The sequence below is a fragment of the Corylus avellana genome, chromosome 8 (genome assembly GCF_965113065.1).
Source record: "Corylus avellana chromosome 8, dhCorAvel1.hap1.2, whole genome shotgun sequence".
Classification (NCBI taxonomy): domain Eukaryota; kingdom Viridiplantae; phylum Streptophyta; class Magnoliopsida; order Fagales; family Betulaceae; genus Corylus; species Corylus avellana.
In genome coordinates, this window is record NC_142497.1 from 21,797,278 (window position 1) to 21,820,964 (window position 23,687).

General features: G+C 33.7%; 1 protein-coding gene across 5 annotated transcripts; it reads left to right on the forward strand.

The window, feature by feature from the left end:
• The first annotated feature begins 1,213 nt into the window (after positions 1–1,213).
• On the forward strand, positions 1,214–12,276 carry LOC132163619 (uncharacterized). 5 transcript variants are annotated; one of them, XM_059573973.2, is made up of 9 exons: positions 1,214–1,531; positions 2,084–2,588; positions 6,494–7,586; positions 7,838–8,113; positions 8,212–9,924; positions 10,023–10,574; positions 10,909–11,040; positions 11,136–11,326; positions 11,788–12,276. In XM_059573973.2, the coding sequence occupies exons 1-6, from the start codon at positions 1,417–1,419 to the stop codon at positions 10,536–10,538; spliced, it is 4,218 nt and encodes a 1,405-aa protein (XP_059429956.2). In that variant the 5' UTR covers positions 1,214–1,416; the 3' UTR covers positions 10,539–10,574; positions 10,909–11,040; positions 11,136–11,326; positions 11,788–12,276. The 5 variants fall into 5 exon arrangements, with proteins under 5 accessions (XP_059429956.2, XP_059429958.2, XP_059429954.2 ...); XM_059573975.2 differs by having other exon boundaries at positions 11,140–11,326; XM_059573971.2 differs by having other exon boundaries at positions 11,151–11,326.
• Positions 12,277–23,687: the final 11,411 nt, after the last annotated feature.

Sequence of the window (23,687 nt, forward strand, 5' to 3'; positions counted from 1 at the left end):
AGCAATGTAGAAGCCAGATGGCTTGACTACCAAGTTGCATAAACTTGGCAGTGCCAATCAAATAGAAGAATTGAATGAAAATGAAAATATATAAACAAGCCCCACATAGCTGAAGTTTTTCAACTAATGGCTTCTCTGTGACAGAAACCATACAGATTTTTGATACAAAGATGGAAACCTAATTCAATGACATATTCAACACATTTTTGCACCTTCAATCACATTGATTTTGGACCCTTTAAATCCGGCTTGTGAACAGAGCAGTATATATCATTGACACACTGTAATGTTATGGTGAACCCTTAGATATAGATATGCGCATCATATCTAAAGTACATTGAAGAAAGCAAATGAATACATTTTAATCAACTTAAAATTCAACTTTCAACTGCATCAAGTCGCAATGTAAAACGCTGTCGTTAGACGTCATTTAAAATAAATAAATAAAAGAATAATTTAAACGCTTATTGAGAATGCCATTTAAGTCAAATCGGCCGGTAGTGAAACAAACTCATCTCAATTTAAGCACGAATTAGACAATTAAATTTTTTTGAGTATGGTAAAGTAAAGATGAATTACTACTAGACTTGCGCATACAACACCACATTAAATAAAGTTCGGCTTTATAATTTTATGAAGTTTCATATGTTTCCGTACAAAGACCATAGAGGCTAGAGCTATGAATCAAATGAGTGGAAAATATTTAAGAAAATGGACGTAATATTTCAGTTTAGAAAACTCGAATGAAAAATTGATAAATTTCAAATAACTGCAAATGACATGTAAATTCTAAGAGGATAAATGTATTTTCTTATATTAAAAAAACGCATTACAGAATGGCAGAGCAGCCTCCTCACAATCACCAGTTCACCACTGACCCAGCCGTTGACTCATCCACACCCAGTCAAGGAGAAAGCTCGGAGAAATTTCGCAGAGGCGGCTTTTGTCAAAAATAGCTTTCGGTGAAAAGATCTGTGCAATTGTAGCGTTTTTGAAGGTGTAAGGAAAGCCGAAAGTGCGTGAGAGCAATTGTAGCGTGTTTCGCTGTCACTTAAACTACGTAACTGACGGCGAATGTTGCTGCCACGCAATCAATCATCACCACCGAGAAGCGAGAGCCAAAGCCAATCGGATATAACTGCGTGGTCAATGTGTAATAAACACTCCTTGCTGCTTTAGTCATCTCCATCTTCCTTCCTTTCTCTCTCTCTCTCGTTCTCAACCCAAAATCTCTGTTTTTTGGTTACCCAGAAATCCAAACCCAAGTCTCGGCCATCAAACCCAGAAACTGAGCGTTAATACCCATTTTCGTTAACCTCCCCACGCTTCTCACTTCTCCCCTAGCATTGCCCTCAAACCACGATTTCTTTCCCAAACTAACCCCACCATCCCTCTCTATCTACCACTCTACCACCCATGGACCAAATCATCAGTGTGTTACGACGATGCTTGAAGCGGAAGCGGGAGCCAGAATCTGAAGACCAAAACCAGGCTCGCAAGATTCTCCGCGTCGAAGGCTCAAACAAAGAAGGTACTGTTTCACAGCACTCACAGATCAAATAGAAATGGTTAGGTGTATGCATTTGTATTTGTGTGTTCGCGTGTGAACGAGTATAATGGCAATTTGATTGAGTAATTTATATGGCATAGCGCTGTGATGACGCAATCGCCCATGACGGTAAGCTATCTGTTGATTTTTCCAGTGAAAGATGTAGATGCTCCCACAAAATTTAGCAAAGCACTCCAGTGAAAGCCAAATATACACTGGAGTCTTCTATATACTCAAATTCTCAGTGAGAGGGAGAAACAGACAGACTCATTTTAGAGACTGATAAAAAAATTTCGTTTCACTTGCATTTCCTATTGCTAGCTTGGGTTCTCGGCCATTGTGGAAGTGAAAGATATTTTGAAAAATTAACAAAATGAATGAGTACTGATGAAAAGAATATGCATTTAGAATTATGTTTAACAAATCTTTCTCATTATTCAATTTAGGAACAAAAAAAAAAAGGAAAATCTTGATTGCACCCATTATACAGGCTCCATCCCACCTGTTTCTCACAGAATTTGTCTCCTTTTGCAGTCCAATCAAACTCAACCACAACAAGTACCTCCTTTTCCAGACCTCATTGGAATTATGACGTGTTCTTGAGTTTCAGAGGTGAAGACACTCGCAAGAACTTCACCGATCACCTCTACTCCGCCTTGGATGGAGTCAGAATTCGTACCTTCCGAGATGATGAGGAGCTTGGAAGAGGGAAGACCATCTCTACTGAACTACTCAATGCGATTCGTGGATCGAGAATTTCCATTGTAATTTTCTCCAAAGGCTATGCTACTTCCAGGTGGTGCCTTGATGAACTTGTTGAGATCGTGCACTGTAAGAATACAATAGGCCACACTCTTCTTCCGATATTTTATCATGTGGACCCCTCGGATGTTCGAAAACAGATAGGAACTTTTGCAGAAGCCTTTGTTAGGCATGAAGAATGGTTTCATTCTGATAAGGAGAGGGTGTGGAAGTGGAGAGAAGCTCTTACTGAAGCTGCGAATTGTTCCGGCTGGGACCTTGAAAGTGTTGCAAATGGGTACTATGCTATAGACTCTTCTACATTTTCATGCATTTATTTTATTTTATTGTCCTTCTCTTTTAAATTTTAGACAAAAATTGATAAAAATTGACATTAAACTAAATGGATTGAAGAAAATTAGTGTTTGAGCATAATCAATTGATGATTTTCTGTTTCGTGTCCACACTATTTGTATATCAAGATAATGCCATCTAGAGACTGCTTTTTTATTTTTTATTTTCCTAGAATTATCAAGTCTAGGATTGCTTTTTAGATAAAACATCGGACACTTAAAAGAGGGATGGTATTATAACCATACTTTGAGCAAAACTTTTAATGGCTTTTCTACTAGAAGAAACACAAAAATTGTTTCATGGCATGTCAATAGGAGAATTGTCAATAAATTTGATAAAATTTCTCAAACTAGCCTCTAATCCACTCTATGCATGGTTTTTTTTTTTTTTTTTTCATTATAATTTACTTGAAAATTCTTTAAAAGATTATCAGTAACCGACATATCAAATAAATTTAGAAATTCATAAAGTTTAATCCTTATAAATTTGAACGTGTTAAGTTTTCGTAAATGTAGTTTAAAATGAAAGAAACTATAAGGGAAAAAAATTATGAAAATGAAAATCTAGATTACTCAATAACAAAAAATGAACAAAGTCTCAAAAACCGAACCAACCACAATCCATCATATCCCAACAATAATAAACCTTATTTTTTAAAAAAAATAAAAAAATTAATAATACAACTTCCCCTCTAGTACTGCAAAATACTTTTTTTCTCTAGAATATTAATGTGGTAAACCTTTCTTTCAGCATTTCAACATTCTCCTCATCAACTATGTGATTCGAGTTTGCTTAATCATTTTGTAAACCAAAGAAAGTTGGTAGTTTTATTTTTCTAAAAAAAAAAAAGAGGAAACTAAACTATGAGAAATATTGATGCACCAAAAAACAAAGACGTAAGTGGAAAAGATTGGCATGAAGTTTTAGAAAATAACCAAAATGCTTATATCACTAACATTCTGATACTTTGAAGCCATACATTTTAGCTATATAACCATTCAAGACAACCTTTTAACAATACTCAATATAAAAACCCAATTTTAACAATCTTATAAGTACCAAAATAAGTCTTGCAAATATTCATAATGATCAAAAGGACATAATATCATTCAACACAGACTTCTATCGGTAAACCTTTACCTTTCAAATGTCAAACTTTCTCATCATCAACAAATTTTCCAAGATATATATATATATATTACATAAAAGAAACCACAAGAAACCACTTTGAGAACATAAATAAAAAGTAACATATAAATTAGAAAAAAAAAAAAAAGGAAACGGAATAGGAAACACTCTCTCACCATCATTTTCATGAATTCAATGTAAAATTTACAAAAGGAAAACTAAGCAACTTGGATAACAAATTATATATAAAATAGAACAGAAAATAAGGACAAAAAACGTAAACGGAAGAACATAATCACATAAAATAAAGACAAACAAACAAAAAATGAAAAATAATGATATAATAGAAAAGATATTGTAAGAATTTGGGAAAAAAATTATCATATAAACATAAAAATATAAATACTAACCTCGGCCATTGTTGCTTAAGTACTTGAATTGAATAATCCAGACTTTAATGTTTGTTGAATATGTAATCTTAGAACCCTCAATTTGCAATTCAAGAACCAACCCTCACAATATATTGGAGAGTGATAGATAAGAGTTTTTTGCATATCTGTTTCTCACGTTCATGTTGTGACTAATGGAGAATCTCATGCTTATTTATAGATAGACCAAGACCCTTATCCATAATCAAATATTGCTTCCTTCCATCAAGGGAGACAACATTTGGTGAAATAAAATAATCTTTCACCTTTAGTAGTTATCTAGATATTTAATTACCCAAAAGTTTGAGTTTAATAAAAACTCTCTGAATATAATATAATGGGTAAATGTATAATAAATTCCTGAGTCAACGCATGAAAACAAAAAGCTCCCTTAACTTTTTTTTTTTTTTTTTTTTGTGAATTTTTACTTTGTGGGTCAATCGAAAGATATAAAAAATGTGCTTACAAAAAAAAAAAAAAAAAAAACTTAATGAACAACAACGTCAATAAAAAATTGTAATACCTCATACCAAAAACAACAATAGGAAACACTCTATCACCATCATTTCCCTAAATTCAGTGTAAAATTTACAAAAGGAAAAAATAAACAATTTGAATAAGAAAATAACATGTAAATTGGAACATAATATAAGGACAAAAAAAGGAAATCAAAAGAATAGAACCAAAGAAAATAACGACAAATAAACAAAAAAGGAAAAATATTAATATAATAGAAAAAACTATATATCTTATTTTTATATACTTTTTACTGGTTCCAATGAAATTCATAAGTATAGGAAGTCTTTTGACCATAATTTTCATATATAATGTAAAAGAAACTACTTTTAGAGCATAAATAAAAAAAATAATATATACATTAGAACTGAAAATAGGGGTGAAAAATATAAACAGACGAACAGAACCCTAGAAAATAAAGACAAACAAATGTCAAATAAAAATACTCATAAAATAGAAAAAGAGACTTTTTTGTATACTTTCTCGCCAATTTCAATTAAATTCATAGGTATAGAAAGAAGGCATGTCAAAAGAGATTTTTTTTTTTCTTTCAACCATCATTTGCATTTATAACGTAAAAGAAACTATTTTTAAAACAAAAATAAATAATAAGGGAAAAATATGAAAAAGCCCATCAACTAACTGTAGTTTTTAAAAAAGCCTTATGAAGTTTAAAGTGTGCTAAAGTGATACATCAAACTACCAAGGTGTGCCAAAAAGGATTTTTTATTTATTTTATTATATTCCTATAATACTTTTATTCTCTTAAAAACTAAAATAAATTATTTTTTAAACAAAAAAAAAAAAAAAAAAAAAGAAGAAGTTTTTTGAGATAAATAAAAATTTTGTTCCTAGAGTCAAATTCCATTGAAACATTTGACGATTTTTTGTTAGATATCATGTCAACGCCAATAAAATGGTGATACGAGTCACTGTTAATAAAAAAATATAAATATATTAAACTAAAAAATTATTTCAATTTTTAAGAGAATAAGGGTATTATAGGAATATAATAAAAAAGTGGCATTATTGGAGTAATGCTACGAGTCCCTCTTGTGTCATTCTTGTGTCCCTCTAAGGATGATGTAGCTCTTAAAATTATCATTGTCTTTGTGATTGATAACTATTAGATTTTGATCAAATAATGATTTAAAGTCGTATTATTTTTTGAGGGACACAAGAGAGACTTCTAGAATTATTTGCATTTTTGACATACTTTGGTAGTTTGATATATCACTTTAGCACACATTAAACTTTATAAGACTAGTTCATGAGTTTTTTTTTTTGTATTTCTCCCAAAAAATAATATATAAATTAAAACAGAAAATAAGAACAAAAAATAGAAACGGATGAACGGAACCAACAAAAAGAAAGACAAACAAACAAAAAAAATACTCATATATTGAATTTTGCTACCTCTAGGATTTCAAACTCCTTGAGATTCAACAAGTTTTTTTCACCTACAGAATTTATGTTGCTACAAAAACTATTGTTCCGTCTCGTAATTGGATCCGCTCCATTTCAAATGAAATAGAGAGTATCCATTTAGTGTAAAAGTAGGGGAAGATAAAACAACAATCCCAAGACTAGCTTTCCTGGTTAGGTCATTAATAATTATGGTTTCAGGACACATATCACAATTTTAGGCCATCTCTAAGGAGCAAGGGATGTGGGATGATAAACATGTATTTGGTACACCTAATGAGTCACAATTTTCTTTCTTCTTTTTCTTTCCTTGTGCTTACTTTGTTGTACAATTTTCCATTTGAATCATCAGGTATGAATCAAGATTCATCAAAGAGATTGTTGAAGAAGTTATGTGTAAAGTAAACCCTGCTCGGTTGGATGTCGCCAAACACCCAATAGGAATAGAGTCTTGTGTTCATGATATGAAAGGCTTATTAAATCTTGGAACAAGTGATGTTCGCATTGTGGGCATTTACGGAATGGGTGGAATTGGTAAAACAACCCTAGCAAAAGCTGTCTATAATGAAATATGTATTGCATTTGAAGGAAGTAGTTTTCTTTCAAACCTTAAAGAAAGTTCAGAAAAGCCCAATGGCTTAGTTCATTTACAAGAACAACTTCTTAATGATATCTTGAAAACAAATTTGAAAATTGGTGATGTTGATAGAGGAATCAGTATAATTGAGGAAAGACTTCATGGAAAAAAGGTTCTTGTTGTTCTTGATGATGTGGATGACTTTGAAAACCTGCACACGTTAGTTGAAAAGCAATGGTTTCATCCAGGAAGTAGAATCATTGTAACAACTAGAGATGAACATTTGCTTACTCAACTTGAAGTACATAAAAAATATAAGGTTGAAGAATTGAATTATTGGGAGTCTCTTCAACTTTTCTCCTATCATGCCTTTGGGACAGCCCTTCCAATAGATGATTACCAGGAGCTTTCAAGTAGTGCAGTGACATATGTAGGAGGACTTCCATTAGCTCTTGTGGTTTTGGGTTCTTTTCTAAAAGGAAGAAGCATTGATGAATGGAAAAGTGAATTGGAAAAATTACAAAGAACTCCTCATGGCAAGATTCAAAAAATACTTAGAATAAGTTATGATTCACTGGACAGGTCTACCAAGGACATATTCCTTGATATTGCATGTTTCTTTGTCGGTATGGATAAAGAATATGCCATCAAAATACTCGATGGTTGTAATTTCTTTCCAGGGATTGGAATGCCTATTCTTATTCAGAGGTCACTTGTAACAATTGATTGCGGAAATGGGTTGAAGATGCATAATCTGGTTCGACATATGGGAAGGGAAATTGTTTGCGAAGAATCACCCAATTATCTGGGAAAACGTAGTAGGTTGTGGTTTCACAAGGATATCTTAAATGTACTAGACAACCGTATGGTAAGAGGCATATACATTTACATATATAAACATGTGTACACACATATACATAATATATGTGTTATGTAGGTATGCATGAGAGATTTGCCTTGTTGCCAAGTTTGCTTCATAGTTTAAATAATGTATCAATTCTAATCATGTTTAAACCACTTTAAGATTATTTTTTAATTTATGGTGAGAATAGATAGGCCTACTCTAGTTTTACTCAAGATGAAGATGTAAGTTGCTAATTCAACTATTTATTTTGACAGGGATCGAAAAGAGTGGAGGGCCTCATCTTACATCTCCCTGTACTTGAAGATGTATATTTGACAACTGAAGCATTTACAAATATGAAGAATTTGAGATTGCTCCAAATCAATTCTGTACATCTCAGAGGATCTTATGAACATCTCTCTAAAGAGCTAAAATGGCTTTGTTGGCACAAGTGCCCTCTGGAATTTCTACCACAGAGTTTTCATCTAGAGAATCTTGTTATTCTTGACATACAGAATAGTAATGTCAAACAAGTTTGGAAGAAGAATAAAGTATAACAAATCTTGCAGTGCTTTTTTTTTTTTTAATACTATTAATGTAAAATATATAACTAACAAGAACTTTTTTTCTTCTTTATTTTGTTTCACAGATATTCAACAAGTTGAAGGTCCTTAATCTCAGCAATTCCATATATCTAACCAAATCACCAGACTTCTCACAAGTCCCACAACTGGAGATACTAATACTTGAGGGTTGCACCAGCTTGGTTAAGGTTCATAAGTCCATTGGATATGTCAAAAGACTTGTTTCATTGAGTTTAAAAAATTGCACGATCCTCAAGGACCTTCCAAGAAGCATTTCTAACTTAGAATCTCTTGAAACTCTTGACTTATCTGGTTGCTCAGCACTTGAAAAATTACCCTCATTTGGTCTTTTGAAGAATCTCAAAACTGTATCATTATATGAATGTAGTCGTTTCACCGAATCACCAAACTTCTTAGCTGCCACACAACTAGAGCACCTAGTACTTGAAGGTTGTACTAGTTTGGTTGAGATTCATGAGTCCATTGGATATCTAAAAAGACTTAATTTGCTAGATTTACAAAGATGCGAGAACCTTAGAAATCTTCCGATCAACATTTCTAAATTAGAATCTCTGAAAACTCTTCTCTTGTCTCAGTGCTTAAATCTTGAAAGGTTACCCGAGCAATTGGGGAGTATGACGGCTTTAACGGTGCTAAAAGTGGAGAACACTACTATTAAGCAACTACCATCCTCCTTTAGCCTTTTGACGAATCTTGAAACTTTATCATTACTTGGATGTGATTGTCTTATCGAATCACCGGAGTTTTTACAAACATCACGTCTAAAGGAGTTGATACTTGCAGGTTGTACTAGCTTAGTTGAGGTTCACAAGTCTATTGGACTTCTAAAAAGACTTGTTTTCCTAGATTTAAGTGGATGCAAGAAGCTTATGAATCTTCCAAGCAACATTTCTAACTTAGAACTTCTTGAAACTTTATCATTATATGGATGTGAATGTCTTATCGAATCACCGGAGTTTTTACAAACATCAAGTCTAGAGATGTTGATACTTGCAGGTTGTACAAGCTTAGTTGAGGTTCACAAGTCTATTGGACTTCTAAAAAGACTTGTTTTGCTAAATTTAGGTGGATGCAAGAATCTTATGAATCTTCCAAGCAAAATTTCTAACTTAGAACGTCTTGAAACTCTTTTGTTGCCAGACTGCTTAGAGGAGGATAACATAATATCGGAGATATTGACGAAAAGGATGGAATTAAAAATCTTGGACAGAAACAGAGCTGCTATTACGCAACAACAGTCCTCTTCAAGTCCTTTGAGGAATCCTGCAACTTATTCATTATCTAGATGCAAAGGAGCATCCTCATCATGGATATCACCCAAAAGCTCCAACTACATAAGTGTGTCGCCGTTCATTTCTGAATTATGTTCTTTGACATGGATTAGAGAGCTAGATCTCAGTGGGCGCAATTTGTGTGAAGATGATTTTCCCATTGAATTTGGATGCTTATCTTCACTCCATAAATTGGATTTATCAAGAAACAATTTTCATAACCTACCTGATTGCATTGGCGGCCTTCCTTCATTATATAGGTTGCATTTGAATGATTGTACTAATCTTCAATCAATCTCAATCCACATTGGTGTGAAGGTTTTGAAAGCAAATGGCTGCACATTATTGGAAAGAGTTTTAACTTTGGCGGATGAGAGTTTAGGATCTTTTTTGAGGAATAGAATTACATATATTAATAGTGTATCAGATCTTCGCATGGGAAGGTGCAACAATCTATCACCTGCTTTTAGGGAGACTGTTCTCCAGGTTGGTTCTCTCTCTCTCTCTCTCTCTCTCTCTCGTATTATGACGTAACTTTTTTGAAATAGATGATGCGTTTTATGACGTACACTTTTTTGAAATAGATGATGTGCAAGGCAGATGTCTTTTGTTCCATTTGCCTCCCCGGAAGTGAGATTCCAAATTGGATTAGCCATCAGACGATCGGTTCTTTAATATCGTTTCGTGTACCTTCGTTTTGGGGTGCTGGTAAAGTGAGCAAGTTGGTTGTTTGGGTTGTTTATGCAGCGAACGAGGAAGCACCCAAAGACTTCTATCGAAACAATGGGTTCGTCTTGTACTTTCGTAATAAAACTAGACATCCCGGATATTCCTTTCCGAATCCGCACGGGACCAAATTTTTTTATAGCTTTGAAGATCATATATTTGTAGAGGCGATGAGATTTCCTCGTTTAGACCATATAGTGAAAAGTGGAGACGAAATAGAAGTCAAAGTGTCACAGCAGATTGAAGAGAACAAGTGCGGAATACAAGTGAAGAAGTGTGGAATTCACTTAGTTGACGAGCCAAATGTTATAGATGAAGATGACGTGCGCTCCTACACATCTGATTTTGATATTTCTACAGAGGATGAGGTCTGACCCATCAGCAAATTGAGAGCACAAATCCCCTCAAAGGTAGAGTCGTAGAGATATCCTTTGATGCTTTGTTTTTTTAATCGAAGGAGTATTTTTTTTTTCTTCTAAGCTAATCGAAGGTGTATTTATTAATAAATATTACCCATCAAATGGATAATGTTCTCATGGCCTATCAGACTCTATTTTGTTTTCCTTGCATTGTGTGGAAATTGATTTACAAATTTTTATATTTAAAAGATCAATTAAATGTTGTATTTTCTGGAGCCCTTAACTTCTTTATTCTTCTTCTCTTTTTTCTTTTATTGAAAGCTTGAATATTGAGTTAATTTTATATTTCACCAACTGGGTTAATTTTTACCTTTGAATGATGAAGAAGGGCAATATCACCTTCAACGGTGGGGCAGAAGTACTCATACCGTCACACAGAAAGCAGTCAAGCTTGCCTCTGCCTCAAGCAGATGGTACAGTTGCAGAAATTCTTCAAATATGTAACTGAATAAGCACGGTAATCTCATTGAGAAAATTAGTTTTCTAGAGCTTAATTTTATATATTTGGAATTAGTTAGCTTAGAACTTTGATCTTTTTGATTGATCTCAAAGGAAGGCATACTGCAGGGAGATTACATTAGGTGGTTTGAAAAAAGTGTGTTCCAATGGACAGGGAACACGTGTGTCTCCTGCATCAAGTGTTTCAGGCTCAAATTTGATGTCTCCAAGCAATCACCTGTTTTCTGGACCAACTCCAATTGTCAGAAAGCTCTTCTCAGGATCTTCTCCTCTTGGTGGTGCTGGTAATGGAGAATTCTTAAATTTGTTCATGGAGTAATTCAAAAACCACTGAATTATAGTTTTCTGCATTCAATTTACTTTTTAAATAAATGGTGACATAACTATGGTTAAAGGATGCAATGTTGAGGATTGGCTTGTCCAAGTTTGATTCATTTGGATGATTTAGGACCATTCCACTGTAAATTTTTGGTTTAGTTATCCAATTTAACTCAAAACCTTGGGATAAACTAGTTTTCCTTACCATGATAATCAAACTTCATCACTGCCAATACTTTCCTCTTTCCCCTTCCCTGGTGCTAGGAACCTTAGCCTTATGAAATTTCAGCTTATTATTATTAGTTGACATAGCATTTAACAGAAATTTCATATGGTTATTATTTAGTTTGATCACATCAGTTCTCCCTTCATTACTACCATATATCTGTTAACTAAAAAGATCTGCATTTTCTTCTGGCTGCTGTAGGCATATTTATCCAATGAAGAGTTTCGAGACAAATTTGAAATGAAGAAAAGAGCTTTCTACGAGCTTCCTAAATGGAGACAAAACAATCTCAAGATGTCCCTTGATCTATTTTAGGGCATGCTTTCATGAGACTAAAGCTAGATGCTTGGAGAATTTCAATATTGCTTAGAACTTGACAAGTTACCGGAGCAATTGGAGAATTTGAAGGCTTTAAAATGCTTGCACGAAAGTAGAATTGGTAGTAAGCAACAGCCATCCTCACCCAAAAGCTCCAACATCATAAGTTTGTTACCTTCCATTATTGAATTATGTTCTTTGACAAAACTAAGACAGCTAGTCCTAGGTGGGTGCAATTTGTCTGAAGATGAGTTTTCCATTGAATTTGGATGTTTACCTTCACTCAATGTGTTGAATTTATCAAGAAACATTTTTTGTAACCTACCTAGGCTTATCAGCCGCCTTCCTGGATTACGGGATTTGTCTTTGCACAAGGGTACTACTCTCCAATTAATCTCACTGCACACAAGTGTACCAGTTTTGAGACCAAATGGCTGCACATCATTGGAAAGAATCTTAATTTTGATTGACCAGAATTCTGCAGGTTCTTTCGAACTTAATAATTGCGACAAACTGGTTGAGATTCAAAGTTTTAAAATGTTTGGGACCTCAATCAGATGTTTACATGGGAAGGTGCAACAATCTAGCATATGATTTTAGGAAGAGTCTTCTCCATGTTCTCTCTCTCTCTCTCTCTCTCTCTCTCTCTCTCTCTGTGTTTATGACATAAGCACTTTTTTGAAACAAATGCTCTGCAAGAGATGGGTTGATGCTTTCGTAGGGATATCCATTGATTTTTTTTAAAAAAAAAATATTTAGAAAATTAAATAATAAGTGTTTTTATTTTCTTGAACCCTTGATTTTTTATTCTTCGATCTTTTCTTTTCTTTTTTGAAAGCTTGAATATTGAGGTTGTTTTCTGCCCTTCATTCATTATATATGACTAATTATTTTTAAGCCCAAGGTCACAACTGTGAAGAAATGATAATGAAATATAATCCTCTCAGATTGATAAAGATGATCTGTTTACTTTCTTCATGTATCATCTATTCTCCCTAGCTTTTAAGGGTATAGAGATGGCATATGATTGTGAAAAGCTTATGTCCTCTAAATGCAATGTAGAAGCCAGATGGCTTGACTGCCAAGTTGCATAAACTTGGCAGTGCCAATCAAGTAGCCAATCAAATTAACAATCCCCAGATAGCTGAAGTTTTTCAAGTAGTGGCTTCTCTATAACAGAAACCATACAGATTTTTGATACAAAGATGGAAACCTAATTAAATGACATATTCTGGACACATTTTTGCACCTTCAATTACTTTGATTTTGGACCCTTTAAATCCGGCTTGTGAGCAGAGCGGCATGTATCATTGACACACTGTAGTGTTATGGTGAACCCTCAGATATGCACATCATATTTGAAGTACAATTGAAGAAAGCAAATGAATAATTTTAATCAACATAAAATTCAACTTTCAACCGCATCAAGCAGCAGAGTAAAACATCGTCGCTAAATGTCATTTAAAATAAATGAATAAATAAATAATTTAAACGCTTGTTGAGAATACCATTTAAGTCAAATCGGCCGGTATTAAAACAAAATCAGCTCAATTTAAGCTTGAATTAGACAATTAAATTTTTTGAGTACGCTAAAGTAAAAATGATTTACTACTAGACTTGCACATACAACACTGCATTAAATAAAATTAGGCTTTATAATTTTATGAAGTTTCATATGTTTCCGTACAATAGCATAGAGGCTAGAGCTATGATTCAAATGGGTGGAAAATATTCAAGAAAATGGACGTAAAGTTTCAGCTTAGAAACTTCGATTAAAAATTGATCAATTTCAAATAAGTGCAAATAAAATATAAATTCTAAGAGGATAAATGTTTTTTTTTATAGAGAAATGCTTTGCTTCATTAAAAAGTTCATCTTTTGGCCATTTTAATCCTATGTGGCATAGTCAATTTTTCATAAATCTATTAATTTATTGTTTAAAATCTATTAATTTTAAAATGTGTCATGCAACATAGGATTAAAATGGCCAAAAGATTGACTTTTTAATGAAGCCAAGCATTTCTCTTTTTTATATTAAGAAGTGCAGCTTCACCGGTTCACCATGAGATATGTTATACATCATTCTCTCAATTATTTTTCTTCGCAAATCTAATAGATCCACCATTGATTTGTAAATTTATGTGAGTCCTACAAAAATTTAATGATAAATTTATTCATTCATTATTATAGGGAGATGGTTGAAAGACATTTAAAAGAATGATTTTTAACATTAACCTGACCGAGCTGTTGACTCACCCAGTCAAGGAGGAAAGCTCGGAGAAATTTCGCAGAGAAGGCTTAGTCATAAAGAGGAAGGAAGAGGCAGACAGCACAACAACTTTTTTGATTTCACATTAACTTTCTCTACGGCAGGACAACACTAGTCAAAATAGCTTTCGGTGAAAAGACCTGTGCATGCAATTGTAACGTTTGAATTTTTTTTTTTCCTTTTGCACTAAATGACTATTAAATTTGTAGGGTTCACGTCAATTTATAAATTTAATATTTGATTTGTAAGATAAGATGAGCTAAATATGAGAAAAATATTGATCTCTAACATTTCTCACTTACAAATATTTGAACACCCTACTGTTAAAGTATTATTAAATGATTAAATTTATTTTTTCTTATTAGCTTAAGTTTTTAAGAAAGATAGTGATTTAACATGGTATCAGAGTCAAACATCATAAGTTGAACCTTAACTTCGTCATTTACTCCAATTTTAATTAAGTATTTAAAGTGTTAGGTCTCACATATTAAAATGGAGTTTGTGTTCACACGTGAGAGAGAATTTAAAGTATTGATTAAATTTAAGAAAAACTTCACAAAGCCCCTATGAACTTTCACGCGTTTTGAGAAGAACTCCCAAAATTCAAAAACTCTTAATTTCATCAATTGAATTTCTAATGATAAAAAATATAAAATGACTTCCATACTCCTAAAACTTTAATAAGATTTTAAATTTATCCTTAATTTTAAATAAAAAAAAATTGGTGTGAATTAAGATCCTCTCCACGGTTAGTTATATTGGAGAAATTTTTTTTTAATTCTTAAAAAGTAAAAAAGATAAAAATAGTTTTAAAATATAACTAATTGAACAATTTCGTGTTCCGCATGGGTCATGGGATATTCCGAGGAAAGCATCATCAATTCATCAAACACAACATAGTTGGATGTAGCGTTAGGGATGACATGGCCTACCACAAGGGGAAGATTGTAGATAGTTAGCGTTGCAGATAAGGTGGCCTCCACTAAGAGCACTAGCAGCAGCTTTCATTTAGTTTTCCCTAAGTTTATGGTACAAAATTGCTTTTTGCTTGTCTATGAAAATATATTTCGCAATAGTTTTCCTTACATTTTCATATACCATTAAAATATTATTTTTTTTTTTTACAAAATACAAGTTTCCTACCCACTCTCACTTTTTTCACAAAATTTCAACACAATCTTCAATTAAAGACAAAAAGATGAAAGGAAAGAGAGGAAAAAGAAATGTTTTTTATTAAAATAATGTATATGGAATGATTTTTGGTTCCCTACATATTGAAAAACGCTGTAGCAACGATTGATGGTTAGTTAAATGTATGAAATTTGATTTGAGTAAGTTTTGTGATTTTTTTAAAATTTTTCTTAAATATAAGAAAAAAAAAAAGACAAAACATATGTTGGTCGTGCTCTGAAGGCATCCAAAGCATCAGATGAAGAGAAAGGACGAGTAGGCTAATTATCAACAGTCTTATCACGTGAAGATATCTGAGTAGGGGTGTTAACCCAGTCCAGTTTCCCCATTTTTGGCCAAAACCGGGGACCGGAACCGGGAACCGGGACCTCGGTTAACCTGGGTCCCGGTTACTGGCCAGTTCCGATTTGTAGCGGGTTTGGTAACCAATTTTCCTGATTTTCTTCTTCTCCCTTATCTCCCCTGCCGACAGAACTCAAAATAGATCCCTCAAAATAGATCCAAGCTGCAATTATTCGTACGATTCCAAGCAAAAACGAGACCTGAAATTAATAAACAACCAGTCAACCATCAATTGAAAATTTTCCCTAAAATTTAAACCCTAAAATTTTCCATCAAATTTTTTGAAAACTTAAACCCTGAAATTTTCCATCAAATTTCCTTCACTTTCTCATCAACCAAACAAATATAAAAAAGATCGGAACCAAATCAAAACAAAATGTCAAAAATAAATAGATCAGAACAGATCAAAACCAAACAAATAGTTTACAAAAAAAACCAAGCAGATTCGACTCTCTCAAATAGAAAACCACCAAAACAATTGTCAAAAAACCATACAAAACCGACCAAAAAAGCTCATAAATAAGAGTGCATCTTCTATGTGGTCGTTGCACAAAAGCTCCATTTTGTGCAAACCACACAGATTTTGACACATCAACAATCTAAGAAAAATGCAAAAAAAATGTATGTTAGCAAAACATAGGATTAATTCTCCCTCAGAGACATTAGCCACCACCCCTGCCGTGTGCCGGTTCCACCCACTGCCCACGCCCACAAGCCGCCGCCCACCGTCCAGCCTCTCCCTGCCGCCACAGGGGTTGGCCATGATCCACCCCAAGCGGCTTGGGAGTGGCCGCGATCCACCCCAACGGCCTGAGGGAGGGAGATCCGGCCACCCCCAGGCCGCTGGGGGTGGCTCGCCGCCACTCTTAGGCCGTGATCCACCCCAACGGCTTGGGGGAGAGAGATCTGGCGACCCCTAGCGCTGCTGGGGGTGGATCACGGCCACCCCCAAGCCGCTGGGGGTGGATCACGGCCAACCCCTAGGTTGCTGGGGGTGGCCGCGATCCACCCCAACAACCTGGGGGAGAGAGATTCGGCCACCCCCAGGCCGCTGGGGGTGGCCGCAATCCACCCCCAGTGGCCGGATCTCTCTCCCCCAAGCCGTTGGGGTTGGCTCGCGGCCACTAGCGGTGGCGGCGAGCCGCCCACCTCTCTCTCCCATCCTTTCCATTTATTTTGTTTTAAAAAATAATAAAATCTGATATAATCAAGTGTGGGTGTTTATTTTTTCTTAGAATGGTTCAACTGATGCGGCAACTACTGAATGGTTTGCACAAAAGTCCACTTTTATGAATGGACCACATTGAAGTTATTCTCCATAAATAAACACTAAACAAAAAGAAATCAAATTTTTTTGATGGCTTCTTACCTCTTTGTTTTTCCCTCCTACAACCTCTCTCTCGCACGGCTATCTCTCGTTCTCTCGCTTCATCTCTCTCCTTGACATTCGGCTGCAGCCTCCTCTCCCTCAGCGCCTCCAGATTAACGCTGGGGGGAGAGACAGTGTGTTAGAGAGCGGCGGCTAGTATTGGGTAAGGAAGAAGAGACTAAAAGCGAGAGGCGTGTGTGAACCCTAGGTAAAAGCAAAAAAGCCAAAAAAAAAAAAAAAAAAATTATATATATATATATATATAATATTAAAATATATTATTATATATATATATATATGCACCCGGTTCCAGTTTCCCGGTTCTTACCAGGTGCCAAAAATCGGGAACAGAACTGGGGTACCGGTTTTTTGTTTTTTTGCAACCGGAACTGGAACCAGCTCTCTGATTTCTCGGTTTCCGGTTTCCCGGTTTCTCGATTTCAGTTCCGATTCCCTGGTAATTTTTGACACCCCTACATCTGAGTAAGATGCCACATGTCTCATGATATAGCACAACCTCAATCCCAGGGCCCAGATACAGAATAAGGACACACAATAATAATTATATGTCTTAATTGCTAATAATTCAAAGGTAAAATGAAATAAGTCTCAACTAGCCAAAAGCTAGCCTGCAAGTCAATTTCACAAAAAAGAAAAAGAAAAAAAAGAAAAAAAAAGAAATCGAAATAAGGATATTATATGGTAGACTGGTAGTCATAGTTATTTATTTAAAGTCAGCCAGAGTCTTTAGTTATTTGTAGCACTAGTGCACTACAGTGCATAAGTCATGTAGTAATATTTTTATTGCTCTTTGGTATTTATTACAGTAGGAGAGGTTATAAAATAAATAAATAAATTGAAAAGAAAGGTTAAAAAAAAATCATTAAATCCAAACAATTATTGATTTCTGCCATTCAACTAGTAGTCATAAAACCAACATTAAACAAAAAAAAGCACTCATAAAATGCTACTTGTCACATTAATTAATTTTTTTTTTTATTTTTTATTTTATTTTTTTACATATTTGCACAAAAGGGGAAGGGGGATTCAAACTAGTGACATCCGTTTCATGAAACGTGGTTCTAGCCGATTGAGCTATCTCTTAGGGGCATTAATTAGCCATTCTAATATTATTTTATATATTAAATTGTAGTTCTTTTTTTGACCACTACCAAAAAAAAAAAAAAAGAAGAAGAAAAAACTCTCAGAGTTTTTTTTCTCGACCTTTTTCTTTGCGTCTAGGAAGGAGGTGTCGAATTCTCAAGGAGTAGTTCAATTGGCTAGAGACTACTCCTTATGAAGTGAATGTCATTAAATCGAATCTTCCTCCCCTTATGTGGACATGTCAAAAAAAAAAAAAAAAAAGCAAGGTCAGAGAGTTAATTTTATCAGCTTAAGAAGGAACGGTGAATGTTTTTTAAATTCTCGGCATTTTTGAACTCCAAGAGAGCGTGACGTATTTCTCTACTACTTTTTAAAAACGGCGCTAATTATTTAAGGAAATTCTTGACATTTTTATAAAAATGCCGATTCTTATTCAAAGTAATTCTCTGTGTTTTTATAAAAACGCCAAGAAAGTTTCACTTAGAGTTAACAGCATTTTCCAAAAAACGGGGTTAACTTGTGTTCATAAATTAAAATTTTAACCAAAATGTTTTTAACCTGTTCATTAAACATAGTAATTGCAAAGTCTCAACTCCTACTATAATAAGTAAAACATAGTAATTGGAAAGTCTCAATGGCCATTTTAATGTCCAAAACATAGGAATATTATAGAAAAAGTGGGTGGTGATAAAAGATTGGGGATAATGGCTACCCTGTCTGTGGTCTTAATTTGGTGCTAAAATTTCAAGGATAAATCTTGCAAAAACATGACAACATCCACCTTTCGTGATGCCACGGATGATTGATGACATATCTATTAGACAACTTAACAACCAGTTGAAGTTGTATTATGCACGTGTAAAACAAGCTTATTAGAATTAGTTACAGTTTGAACTAATTCTGGTTCATTCTGTTTATTTAGTTTCTAGTCTAACTTGATGTAAGTTAGCTAGTTTGTTAAGCTTTGTTATTAATGTAATCAAGTATATAAGTTGAACTCTTTCATTGTATTTCATTAAAATTGAATATACAGAGAATACATTTTCACAGATTCTCTCTCTCAACTTATTCAATCTTCTCAATTCTTCTTCTTCTTTTCGTCTCTTCTCTATTCTTCTCTATTTCATAGCTTCTTTCAATCATAGTAAGCTGTGTTTGGCATGGTATCAGAGCCCTTTACAATTTTGTGAAATTTATTTATTCACAAAATCCAAGAAACTTCTTAAGATGTGTAGGATTATAGAAAAAGTGGGTGATAAAAGATTGGGGATAATGGCTACCCATGCTGTGGTACATAATTTGGGGCTAAAATTTCAAGGATAATTCTTTCTTGCAGAAACAGGACAACATTCACCTTTCGTCATGGTTCATGTGACATAATTCTTGCAAGCATCGTCAGAATAAGATAAGAGATGACGTGGGAAAAAATAGGACGATCATCCTTCTCTACCACTACTTTTTCCCGCATTAAATTACACCATAATTTCATTAAAAGAAAAGTTAATAGACCACAAAAGTTCAACGGAAGCCAACAAAATGTAATGTGAAATGGGTGTGGACAAGACATAGGTAGCCAACAAAAATGTTGACAATTATTCAACTACACAATTATTGTACTACAAAACATTAACTCCTTTCATATGAACCATACACGTTAGAACTGTACATAGTACAATTATTGTACTAAAAAACATTAACTCCTTTCATATGAACCATACACGTTAGAACTGTATACGGATATACTAAGTTAAAAATGTGTACCTAATATAATGCGTCAAAAGGTGTATGAATGTTGAAGCATAATCTTAGTTGTGTGTTTTTTTGATGTATTATTGATGAAGCTGCCTCAAAGTTCTTTCGACTTGATTTATAAAATTATATCATATATCATTTGAGCAGGTGAGAATTTGCGGAGAGCTGCTCTTAGAACTTGTGCATCAAGGACAAGACCGGATTCATCCTAAGAGCTCATGCCATTTAATTTAATTAGTGGATGCAGCTGGCCGGGTGTAAGCCTTAAGGCACGTAAATGTTTGAATGTTATTTGTACTGGGCTGACCGGCCAGCTTATACCATCATATATATTTGACAGATTTTAATATCACCCCTTCTCTACCGCTAGTTTTTTTTTTTTTTCAAATTAAATTACACCATAAATTATTTAAAAGAAAAGTTTCTAAATCACAAGAGTTCAAGGATTCTATAGATAATTAGATATAGGTGGCCAACAAAAATGTGGACAATTACTGTACTAGCTAGCTAGAAATTAATTAAAGCATTAACTCCTTTCACATGAGCAATGAGAAAAAGATTCACTTTCTTTCATAATCCTTCACTCCTCTCATTCTTCTATTATTCATCATGTGAATCTCACGTTTAGGCCATACAGTTTCAATAGCAATTTTCAAAAGTAAAAAATAAAAAATAAAAATAATGAGAGAAAGAACAAGCTAGAGAATATATATAGCATGACATGGAAAATTAAGAAGTCTTCACAGAGGATGCGCATCATGACTTGGTAGAAAGTTGATTGTAAATGGTATAGAGCTCTTCCAAAGTCACAACAATCAGGGGCATAACCACCTTAAGGTTGGGAGCTTTGGCCTTCCAAAAAAAATAATTTTATTTAAAATATATATAATTTTTATATATAAAATTGGCTTTTAAAAATTAATTTTTAGCATTAAAAAAAAAAAAAAAAAAAAAAAAAAAAAAAAAACTGAAATTAATACCCCATCACAGTAGGCCACAAGGCCTTAATAAGCTTTGTCCACATTCAAAATAAGAATAAGATAAGATTAATTTAAGTCTTTTTCAATAAAATTTTTCAGGCTTAATTTTAGTCGTTTGTATAACTAATAAACCCTATAGTAGGGCTGACTTGAGCCCCTCATCACAAGTAACCCAGTCGGCACGCTCAACTCCGCAGCATTTGTGACGGCAATGCAACCACCCTCCCATGTGGGACAGCTACTCACCTACTTTCTTTGTAAGAAACAACACAGCCAGAGCTCCCAAAGTGGGTATAATTTTAGCCTTTTCCCTCACGAATTTTGCACAAAATTGCGTAGTGATGGACCAATGAGCTTGATGTGGATAATCTAGCTACACATATCAAACACCCAAAGGACATATCAATGTACAGAAAAAAAAAAAAAAAAAAAAATATGAAAGGCTGTATTGGGTAGATTCATTAAATCCGTTGACAATTATGTTAATTTATAAATTGGAGACTTAAATATGGGGTACAGTGTACACATTTATTTACTTCTCTTTTAGGGTTTGTTTTTTCGATTTGAACTCATTTCTGGTAGTTATTTCTTTAAATTTCGTTGTAATCAAGGCAAACCTTTTCATATCCAAATCTAATTGGTCGACTTAAATATGGGGGATACGTTTACTTTTTTTTTTTCCCTATGGTTTGCTTTTTCAAATTTTAACGCATTTGTGTTCGTTTTTCCTTCAAATTAGGAGTAATATTTGAAGTCAGCCGGAGTCTTTTAGTTATTTGTAGCACTATACGGTGCATATATAAGTCATGTAGTAATATTATTATTGCTCTTTGGTATCTATTATAGTAGGAGTCCAAGTCAACAGGGAGGTTATAAAAAGAAAAGAAAAAAAAATTTGAAAAAAAAAAAAATCATTAAATTCAAACAACGATTGATTTCTCCCTTTCAACCAGTAGTCATAACATTAAAAAAATAAATAAAATAAAAAGTTGTCACACATTTTTTTTTTTTTTTTGAAGTGTTGTCACACATTAATTAGCCATTCATTCTAATATTATTTTATATATTAAATTTTAGTTCTTTTTTCGACCACTACAAAAAAAGAAGAAGCTTTTACTGGCATTTCAAAAACGCTGCTAATTGGGAGAAAAAAAATGCTCAAAGGGTAGTTCAACCGGTTGGAAAGCACTCCTCATGAAGCGAAGATTACTAAATCCAATCTCCATCACCTTATGTAGACATGTCAAAAAAAAAGAGGTGTCGGGAAGTTAATTTTATCGGGCTAAGAAGGAACAATGATAATGTTCTTTTTAAAATTCTCGGCATTTTTGGAACTCCGAGAAAGTGACTCCTACTATAATAAGTAAAACATAATAATTGGAAAGTCTGAACTCCATTTTAATGTCTTCATTGGCCAGATCTGTGTAGGCTTAAAGATTAGCTTTTTTAAAGTCCTAATGCGCCCGTGCGTGGGTTCCACGCGCCGTGCAGCGTTTGCTGAAGCATCCCTCCATCGCCGTTGTTCTTTTTTTCTTTCTTTTTTTTTTTTTTCTTCTATTATCTTGTGTAACTTTCTGTAATTGTTGGTTTTGTTGCTTAGTTTTAATTATGATCCGGTTGGTCTTCAGATTCTTTGTCTGTGGAATGGATCTTTTTTACTTTTCTTTCTGGTTTCATTTTGGAAACCTTTTTTTCACAGTTACTTTTCATCTAAATTCCCATAGCTTTTTAAGAAGCTTATTTAGATGTTTGATAGGAGTATTCGTACTTCTGATGGTTATATCCATAATCAGTATACGCCGCAGCAAGAGTTTTCTCGGACTGCATTCGCATCTCTCCTGTCCCTTAATGATCTCATTCCTATTTTTGAGATCTGTCCGGTTGGAGTTTTTAGTAAGCTTGTTTATGTATTTTTTTTTTCTTTTTCTGTGATCTCTGTAATCTCTTTGTTTGAATGAAGGAAGGTTTGTTACCAAAAAAAAAAAAAACATAGAAACTTTATTCAAAAATACTAGTCCTTGTAACATTTTCTCGCATTTGATTAAAGCAAAACACTACAGTGAAGCAGGAGCTAGTAATCTTCATGGGTGCAACAAGAGCTGGTCATGTTCAAATCAAAACACTAGTACGTACGCAATAATTCAAGTAGTGAAGCTGCTGTTAGATTTATTTAATAAATGAATAAAATTATTTATTTCAAATAATTATGAAATATATTTTATTTAAGAATTTGGAAGTTATAAAAGAAAATTAAAGATTTGGTGGTTACAAATCTTTTAAGGTTTTTGTTGTTACAAGAGAGGTTAATACGCTATTGAAGATGTCCATTAATTAAGTTGAACTTCAATGTGTTATTGAGGATATCCAATTTGAGAAAAATTATTTAATAGACTCATCTTTATACAACTATGATGATATAACAGTAAAAAACAGTATTTAGACCAATAAGAGTTTATAGTGAGAAAAAATCAATGGCGGACCATTATGTGTTGGACCATTGGATTGTCCAAAATAATCATAAATATGACTCTCTGGTTATATGCAGAGTAGACACAAGCCAATAGCTTCTCTCTTTTCTCCTACTAATTTCTTTTATACAACTCTCCACATGGGTGATTTCTTGTTACTCTAAAAATTGATATTGTAGACTGTAGAGTAACATTTGGCCTTCAATGTATTTGGAGCTAAACATTTACACACATGCAAATTGCAAAGTTTAAAACATAGAAGAAACTTCTACTAAACAGCCTAAACATTTAAGCAAAAACACTAGTAA

Coding starts and splice junctions, on each gene's coding strand:
- LOC132163619 (XM_059573970.2), top strand. CDS start 1,417: ATGGACCAAATCATCAGTGTGTTACGACGATGCTTGAAGCGGAAGCGG. Junction 1,532..2,083: donor CGAAGGCTCAAACAAAGAAG/GTACTGTTTCAC, acceptor CTCCTTTTGCAG/TCCAATCAAACTCAACCACA. Junction 2,589..6,493: donor CTTGAAAGTGTTGCAAATGG/GTACTATGCTAT, acceptor TTGAATCATCAG/GTATGAATCAAGATTCATCA.